Here is a 9,803-nt window from a genome sequence, read left to right on the forward strand (position 1 = left end):
AAATATCTCGGGATTGCCGCTGTAAGGGTTAAGCCGAGGCCATACTCGTGTTCAGCCTGGCTCAGTACGTTACAAGGTTGGTCATGGGCGAGTAGTGTGGCCTCTCTACCATTGACAATGATCGTCAAATGGAAGCTGGAAGGTACTTGAAGGCTGGTCGAAGGGAACGACTAGGACCTTCCAGCCGCAACCGAACCAACCAACCGAGTCAAAGAGCCGCTTTCCTTCCCAATCTTCCAATTTGTTTGGCCACACATTGGTAGAAGAATGTCAACAGTCGCAATACTGTGTCCTTGAAGAGTGTTCTGTAAGCAAATATTCGCCAGAGAAGATAGACTGGGCCAGTGTATAGCCAGCTTATGCCGCTAGTGCATCATTGCAGCTGGGTGAGGCGAAAATTGAAAGAAAATATTTGTGAATGACTATTGCGTGGACCAGACTGGACACACTTTGAAGGACATAACATAAGTGTGGCTCTATCTTAACAAGTTGCTATGTTAGACATTTCAGAGAATAAATTTAGAAATTTGAGCTTACAGCACTCTCAAAATATTGTGCATGCAACCCTCCCCCCCCCCCCCAGCACTTGAATTCTTGTTGAAGAAATTACTACTTGTCGATGAAATTTCAGCTTTAGGAAATTTCTGTAATCGTCGACTAGACCCTTCGTTTTCTAGGTGTTCCACTCCAGCGGCAAACTGATCCAAGAGTTCGGATCGTACGGCAGCAACGAGGGGGAGTTCGACTGCTTGGCGGCCGTGACGGTCAACCGCATCGGCCAGTTCATCGTCTCGGACCGCTACAACCACAGGGTCCAGGTATTCGATCCGTCCGGGAGATTCGTCCGGTCCTTCGGCGCAGAAGGTAGAGGCGAAGGCAAGTTCAGCTACCCCTGGGGTGTAGCGACGGACAACCTCGGCTTCATTTACGTCTGTGATAAGGAGAACCACCGAATTCAGGTTAGTTTTTCAACCAATTCATTAGCACGATTCTTTTTTCTCACCAGAACACAGTTTTGTCATCATATTTTGAATCCATTATGTCGCTACTGATAGCCTTGGCGTAGTCAAACGCATCAAACTATGTCTAGACTTACGCGATATAAAAACGTCTCTCCCTCTCCTCACGCACATGTTTTGAGGAATTTCTTGGCATCACCTTCCGAGTTGTCAGGTGCTCGCTATTACACGGGAGTTGGGGAGGTGCCATTTGCACATTCCGCATCAGTCGTTAATGTTGCTCAATCATAAGAAGTGAATTTAGCGACGCTTTTCGTCGAAGATATGCAAAGAAGGGAGACAGATGGAGGTAGAAATAGTTATAAAACGCTCATCATCGAGGGGAGAATGGTGCTTCTGATTTTTGGCACGACTTGGCACACATGTAAATACAGGGTGATTACAATTAAAATTCCCAGACTCCCGAATAGTTTTTCCTCAAAAATTACTCATTCGAACACAGCCAAATTTTTAGGATATCTTAATAACACCATAGGAGAGAGATTTATGCAAATGAAAAAAATGAACTATTTTTTATTAAAAATAGTTCATTTTTTCGCCACCAGGTGAAAATGTGGAGCTTTTTTATTGCATTTTCTTTTTTTCCCATGGCCCATAAAGCGTATTTATCAAGTTTAAATGGAATGCGCCCACCAGAACGGATCCAATAGAGATTTGCATAATGACATTACTCATACATATGCAGCGCTCGTTCTGGTGGACGTATTTTATTTAAACTTGGTATATACGCTTTATGGATCAAGTAAAAAAATGCAATAAAAAAAAGCACCACTTTTTCACCTGGTGATCAAAAATTGAACGATTTTTTATTGAATAAATCTCTTCCGCATGGTCTCATTAATATATTCTGAAAATTTGACTGAATTCGGATAAGCAGTTTTTGAGAAAAAGTATTTGGAGTACACTGGAACTTTAATTATAATCACCCTGTATATATATATTTGGTTTGTACATTATGTAAATAGTTGAACGCATGCTTTTTTTTGGAAGTTAAATACTTATATAAAAGCTGTACCTTTATTATACGCCTAAAGAAACAGACCCATGCCATTTCTGCGATTGCCACATCATAGTCAACTTACGCTTCTGGGGTTCATTAGACCAGGGCCTACAGTTTAGGGGCGATTCGAACGACTGGAAAAACAATGTCTAAGTTGGTAATGAATTTAGCCCCGTCGCCAGAGTTACAGATGGCGGTTTACTGTTTACAGATACTGTTTATAGATGGCCTAGGCTGTTATAGCGTAGGGCGGCAAATTTGAGGAATGAGAGACCAAGGAAATTACACTAGAATGGGAGAAAGGGGCTACAAAACGATAAACACACCTTTGCCTAGAGAGCGAGGGACAGGTCACTGAGTGACCAAGAGTGTGACCTAGAGAGGGTGTAAGAATATGACTGACCAAAAGAGTGACCTAGAAAGCGAATTGTAAAATCAGTGAATGATTGAAAGAGAGACGTAGAGCCAGATGAGTCAATGCCTAAAAGAGTGAGGAGCCTGGTCAGTGAGCGTGAAAAAGAGTGACTTAGAGAGCATGTGAGCGCGGGAGTGACATATAGAGAGTAATCTCATCAGTGAGCGGCCAAAAGAGTGACCTAGAGTGTGTGTGTGACCATGGAGGTAACCAAGCGATTGAGATGATGAATGAGGGACGAAAAGAGTGACCTAGATTACCGGTTAACAAATCGTTAGTCGTGGACCCCCCCATGGAAATCTTGATGCTTGCCATGAAGTCCCCTATTTATAGCAGCAGAGATTACAGTCATCTATAAGCGACAATGTCCTCGCACAATGAAGGGCATTCTATCTATTCTATTGACTATGATGTGATAGTAATGCCATCTAACGTACTGCAAAAGAACTAAAACAACGTTTTATACTCCTATCTAGAGATGTCACCACAAGTATAATTGCCATCAAATCATAACTCGAGGAAAAACTATCGTTTTCTGTTATTTTATGCTGTAAGTATAACCGTATAACGAAGGGAAAGAAAAACATCTCATTTTTCTCTTCCATCTTCCGTTATTAGACTTTGAACAAAAGCTGACTCCATATTGCCTCTGCAGCCTAATAACGTCGCAGTGATGCTCTTGCGCATTCTTTTAGCTAAAACTTTTCTTTTCAAGTAATTTATCTGTATGTTATTTTACTTGGCATTTTATTTTTAATTCAACGATTGGGCCATGGGCTCGCAGTAAAAAAGCAGTGGAGCCTTGGGGGAGGGGTGTTGGGCACCCCAATTGGGAACCACTGACCTAGACAATTATGAAAGCATGCAAGTGACCAAAAGAGGGAATCAGTCCGGAATCTGATATCTCTTGTTTGCTATTTTTCCATTACCAGGTGTTGTCCATATTTCAAATGAATAGGTCAGAGTTTTATTGCATTAATCTTTGCACTACACTTGTTAGAAGTTTTTTCTCGAAAGGAAGCACGAAAGTTGGGAGAGTTTTTAAGCTGAAAGCATTTCGAGGAATTTTGAAGATTTGAGTAAAAGGAGTACGCGCGCCCCCTACAAAACTTCCTAATTATACATGGTAAATAATCTGTCGGAAACAGTAAATATTAGCAAAAACCTACCAAGACTATGACGTCAAAAACGCGAATAAATGTGATGAGCCCGACGCACCAAACGTACTTGACCTTCAAATTCGGATTTACTAGGATACGAATTTTCTTTCAGGAAGAAGTCATCCAAGAAAAGTCACAGAAAATAAAACTGTTGTGAGACGCCCTCTATGTAAATATGAGTCAAATGGGAAAAGGAGCATCCCCCGAGCCCTAGTTTCGTTTCCTGGCACAAACTCCGAGAGTAAGATTCGTAAATAGAATCATTTTCCTCACTCTGTCTCTGCTTGCGCTCCTTCTCTCTCTCTCTCTGCAGCTATTTCTGTGTATATAAATACATATTTTATATAAAAATCCAATAAGAAGAAGAAGAATCGTCACAGGGAATGACAGAGATACCACAGAACGGTATAAGTCGTTTCAAGATGAAGGATCGCATCGCTGTTGCCACCAAATTCCTTCAATTCTTCTCACCTCTTGTTTTTTTGTGAACCTATTTCTTGATTATCATCTTCCTTTTGGATCACATCATTGTTACGTTTTGTTTATTCGAATCTTATCCCGAAAGATGGCGCTACTGAATGGATGGAGTTTAGTGAATCAGATCAACGGACGAAATCAGTATAAAGGCCGGGATTATACTATATATACGTTTAATAAAAGATCTTTCACATAACTTGAAAAAACAACTAATAAGCCTGTTTTCCGACTTGAAAAATGCAACCAGTAACCGATTTTATTGGTTGTATTTCTTGAGTTTTAAAAGAACTTTTACAGTGTAATGCCGACCTATAGTGCACTGTGCACTTATAGAACTTAGGCTAGCCTCACTCGTGTGACTCAATCTTGACATTTTACATCTTCTTACACACCACACATACACTCATTCTCACGCTAACTAGCATTAAACACAGTCGTTTTTTCCCCTCTTCAAAGACCTTCCTGGTCAGCTTTTATGACGACAGTCGGGCCCCGAGGGCTGGGTCTCGGCTCAAACTTCAATCCGGTCTGGTTCAGTAGATAAAGTTACGTGATTACCCTTAAAATTTCGTTTTTCCTAATTTTCACAACAGATGGCGGCACTAAAAAGATGGCCGACCAATAAAACCGGCCACAACAATATTTTTCCCTATCTAAAACAGAACCGCCAAAAAAAAAGGAAAAACAGAGAATATTCCAGGATTTTCCACGGCTATTGGTCAATAGAAAAAAACACTCATATATCAAGAGATGTTTATTTTAAAGTGGGAAAAAATTCCCTAAGGGGGAAAAACAATTCCGGAAACCGCTGAAAAGGACGAATTTCTTCCGGAACGTAGGAGGACGCTTGAAATGGCATCAAAAAGGAGGACGTCTGGTGATGCTAGCTAGTTGATATAGCGTTAGGGATAAAGAGACACGTGGGGGGTTGTCTAGTCTCCCTCTCCCCACAGAAATGTGAGAAGATACTGATTTAAAATAGGAAATAACATAGTTAAAGTCTTTTGTTCTATCACCGCCCCCACCTACGAAATACCAGTTGCCCCTCCCTCTCTGAAAGAAAATTCTGGCCATTGTCCTGACCTACAGCAGGGGTCGTCCCGGTCTTTTTCTCGCATAGGCGAACGTGAACAGGGCCCGCAAATTTTCCATTCAGCTTCTTCCGATATTTTGATTTTTTTTAAACAAACATATTAGCAAATATTTTAATTTTATACAGTTACCAACTCCCGAAAATCATAATATCAGATTTCATTATCGTGGGAAGGGACTTTGTACACCTGCGGTTCAAGGTTGTGACCGGATGAGCTCATGGTAGCCCTGTTCACTTTTGGCAATATTCTTCGGTAATTTCCTTGAGCACTGTGATGCTCATGAGCAACAGGTGGAAGAATGGGTACAACCATTACTTCATAGGAGGGAATCCGCCAAGGGAGCGGAGGGAATTGGTCAGGACCACAATATTTTAAACTTCATGTGAAAACTGGTTTTATTGTGTCAAACTGAATCGACTTTGTTCCTGTCAGGTATTCCAGGGCGATGGTACGTACGTGACCAAGTTCGGTTCCATAGGACAACGTGCTGGTGAACTGGAACATCCCCATTACGTGGCGGTGAGCACGACTAACCGGGTGATCGTCAGCGACAGCAACAACCATAGGATCCAGATCTTTGATGTGAATGGAAGGCTCCTGAGTGGATTCGGCAGCGAGGGTTCCGATGAAGGCCAGTTCAAATACCCGCGAGGCGTGGCCGTCGACGACCAGGGGTACCTCATCGTGGGCGACAGTGGCAACAACAGGATTCAGGTCAATTTATGGACGTTATTATTCTCCTGGGTGTTTCTATACATTGAAGTTGAAGTTGAATAAATTTTTAAAACTGTGTTTTTTTTTTTATGTAGGTGTTCCATCCTGACGGAACCTTCTTGAAATCCTTTGGTACTTGGGGCAGCGGTGACGGTGAGTTCAAGGGGCTAGAAGGTATTGCCGTAACGCCTTGTGGACAGATCCTTGTATGCGACCGGGAAAACCACAGGATACAAGTATTTTAAAAAGAGGTGAGGCGAGAAACATTTTCACTTTCTCTAACACTCCCCTTCCCCTATTCACGCCAGGGTCATATTTGGGGTATCTTACATCCAGAGGCGTATTTACCGGGTGGGGGGAGGCTTAGCCCAGGATGGCAAATTTGTCGAATGGAAATTTCGGAATTTCAAATTTGCGTGGTTAAAGAAATTAATAGGATCAGCGAGGGGAGGCAAAATTTATATAACATGAAGGCGATCAAACAAAAAAAAAAAAATCCGCCTCTGCCTAGGGAATGAAAGGCTTGGTCAGTTGAGTGACCAAACAAGCGACCTTAGAGAGTTTGCAAGCTCTAGAGAGTGACGAAAAAGTGGGTAAGCATATGGGTAATTGAAAGACCGAAATAGGGAGTGAGGGTCCGGTTCGGTGAGTGATCAAAAGAGTGACCAAGCAAACATGTGACTGACCAAAAGAGTGGTTTAAACACGAAGGAGTATTTATGGGTGGGGGGGGGGGGGATTAAGCTAGTCACGGCCCAGGGTGGCAAATTTGAGGAAAGAGTGGTCAAGAAAAGTTGCTGCAAAAATTGTGTAGTCGACGCACTGTGAAACCGCAAGTCCGCCTCTGTTTACACCCCCCCCTCCCACCAGAAAAACATTTTGAAAAAAGTTGCTAAGGGGAAAATTTTGCTGCACCCTCCCCCCTCTCCATTTTTGTCATTTTGTGCAGCTGCGGCCCGCATAAAACTGTTTTCAGGGGTTTCTAGGTTCAAGTGAACCTAGATGAGAGAACAATTAACTCATTGCATTTTACATTGCTGTACAGCGTACCTGCTCAAACCAAGGCCCGCTGGCCAAATGTGGCCCTCGATGTCATCTGATGTGGCCCGCGATGTCAAACCAAATTTTGTAAAAAATGAATTAGGTGACACATTTAAATGACCCGCGGTGCAGTTCCACGTCACTTGAGTGACGCACGGCATATTTTCATATCACTCGAGTGACCTAAGCCACAGTTCCAGAACGCTTAAGTGGTCATCGCCACATTTTCAAATCATTTCCGTCATCAGCAAAGTGATAGATTTGGTGACCAGCGGAATTTTTAGTGACCACTGTGACACTTTAAAAGAGCTTAAGCAACCCACCAATTTTTAGGTCATTTAAGTGACCCACGGTGCTGTTACAAATTATTCAAGCAGCAACCGACACATTCTCTGATCAATTGAATGACCCGCGGAATATGTACAGATCAATAAATGACACGCGGCACGGTTCCAGATCACTCAAGCGGCTCTCGCGGCACATTTACAGATCACTTATTTAGGTGGCCCGTGGCGCATTTTCAAATCAATAAGGTGGCCAGCATTCTATAAAAGTTTAGGCACCCTTACTATACAGGGTGTCCACTCTTATCATTGTCCAATGGCTATTTCCGGAACTATTGGTTTCAGAGACTTTAAAATGCGATGTCGCCCATCGTCTTCAATGCCGTTCAAATGGAAAGATATATATAAATAAAAAGAGTTTCAAAATTTAAATTTTTATACGGTCCCCCTCCTGTTTTCTAATTTCGAGTTTGAAAGTTGTTGTCCTGCCTCTCCTGAGGGCAACAAAAAAAATTTCCATGTTTCTAAGTGAAATGTTCGCTGAGATATTGGAATTCAAAATTGAGAGAAAAAAGTGGAAAGAAAAACATAAACTAACGAACACAACGCTTCTTTCCCTCATTCATGCTGTTCTTTCCACTTTTTTCCTCTGCCTTTTGAATTCAAATCTCTCAGCGAATATTTCACTTAGAAACATGGGAATTTTTTTTGTGTTGCCTTCAGGAGAGGCAGGGCAACAACTCACAAACTGGAAATTAGAAAATAGGAGGGGGGCCGTATAAAAATTTAAATTTTGCAACTTTTTTTATTTATATATATGTTTTTTCATTTGAACGACACTGGGTGACACACACGCGCGTGCGCACACACGCACACCAAACATTTTTCTCATTGAAAGTTGTCTTTAAAACCAACGGTGCAGCAGGGGAAATAGCCATTTTACAAAGATAAGAGTGGACACCCTGCATATTGAAGATAATTTTGTAAAGCGGTCTGTGGCCTCCGTTTTATTGGCACGTGGGGGGGGGGGGGGGGAGGTTCGTGGTACGCCAATGGGCCTCAAAAACGTCAGTTTTTAAAGGTCCCTTCTAGCGAAACTGACAGATTGGCTTTCCTTCATTAGGACGTCATTTTTAATTGGGCCCTACGGATGACGTTATACCGCTGTTTGAATGTGTATTTGAATTTTCTTCGTAAAAGATACTGACATTTTATTTATTTGTTTACAGGCGCTATTTCATACCATTGAAAGAAAATTCTCTCAAGAAAAGCCTTGTATATGTTACGGTAAATATGATAAATCTGGTTATTATGCAAGACAACCGGTTATTATGCATAATCGCCGAGAATTTTGGTAAGTTTGATAAATTTCCTTAAATTCATCACGTTTACTGGCAATTATACATAGTACCCAAGCATCGTTGGCAAAATTTAATAAGAACTAAAAAAATTATCATTTCTACACGCGATTATGCATAATAAATACCAAAGCGTCGCGTCATTGGTAAACATGATAAATCGTACTGTATGATATACTATACATCAGTGTTGAACAAATCGTAAAAAAATCTAGGTGTCAAAAAGTTTTTTGCCCGAAGAAATAGGTCCACAATAATACTTCTTTTGACTTTTTCAGGACATAGAGACCTCTTTCACGTAGAACATTTTGTGTTAATCTCATCCTGCAATTCGGTAACTACACAAAGAAAATATTTTAGGTGCCAGTACAATTTTTTTTGTCTCAATGGTGATCCGTCGCCTGTTGGAATTTGCCCAACCCTGCTGTACATGATAATTCATACATGCATTTTATCATTTCATCGGGGGTATGATAGCAGAATTCGTTAGCATTATATCGGGGTCCGACTATATCACACCTACAAGACTCATATGTAATTTTTCCACATTTATCAATTTCACTAGGGCATGATCACAGATATAGGCGATAAATTTGAAATATTTTTCAATTTACCAACGACACTTGGTTGTTATGCTTAACCGCCGGTGTGAAAGTGATAAAATTATCAAACTTAACAAGACGATTGGTAAGTATGCATAATAACTGATTTATCAGACATTTACCGTAACATTATTCAGCTCTGAGCAGCCAATCAAAAACTACGTGACGTCATCAATTTTTTGTTTTTATGCAATTTTTTTCGAAATTATGATTTTAATTCCAAGAAAATTCTAGAAGCTTTCTTATGATAACCCTTCTGTTGATTTTGGAAGACATTTAATTTATGCATGTGAGACATTGATAAATGTTTTGTGGACACTTTTCTTTTGTTCTTTTGCATAGATTTCTTTTTTTTTTCATTTTGTATGTTTGGAGTTGTTAAACTAATGAAATGAATTTAATGAGAAATAAATTTTTGTTTCTGATTTATTTATGCGAGAAATTTCAATTCAATTTCTCTTTCAGTGATGGTTTTGACAATATTCATTTGAAAATTAACGATCAAGTCTGTCTGTCGTAAAATATAAAGCCGGGCTTTTCTACGAACAGGTTTTTCTGTCCCGTGTGAACCGATTAAGACCATTTCGCGTGGGCAGAAATTTGTATGTAAATTCATCACGTTTTGGGGTTAGGCTGTGCT

At 40.8% G+C, this 9,803-nt stretch overlaps 1 protein-coding gene across 2 annotated transcripts in view; it reads left to right on the forward strand.

Annotated features, from left to right (window-relative positions):
• The window catches only part of LOC149071084 (uncharacterized), a 39,834-nt gene extending 30,242 nt beyond the window's left edge, over positions 1-9,592 (forward strand). The window contains exons 6-9 of one of the 2 annotated variants that reach the window (XR_016194680.1): positions 662-959; positions 5,598-5,879; positions 5,975-6,130; positions 8,433-9,592. Coding sequence is in view for 1 of the 2 variants with exons in the window: in XM_089248126.1 (XP_089104252.1) it covers positions 678-959; positions 5,598-5,879; positions 5,975-6,124 (714 nt within the window). In the remaining variant the exon portion in view is untranslated. The remainder of the gene's footprint in view (positions 1-661; positions 960-5,597; positions 5,880-5,974; positions 6,131-8,432) is intronic. The other variant, XM_089248126.1, reaches the window with a different exon arrangement.
• The last annotated feature ends 211 nt before the right edge of the window (positions 9,593-9,803 follow it).

The sequence above is a fragment of the Pholcus phalangioides genome, unplaced genomic scaffold (assembly GCF_987345545.1).
Source record: "Pholcus phalangioides strain wild (caught in Gottingen) unplaced genomic scaffold, Ppha-v1.0 ptg000019l_1, whole genome shotgun sequence".
In the NCBI taxonomy this organism is placed as follows: Eukaryota; Metazoa; Arthropoda; class Arachnida; order Araneae; family Pholcidae; genus Pholcus; species Pholcus phalangioides.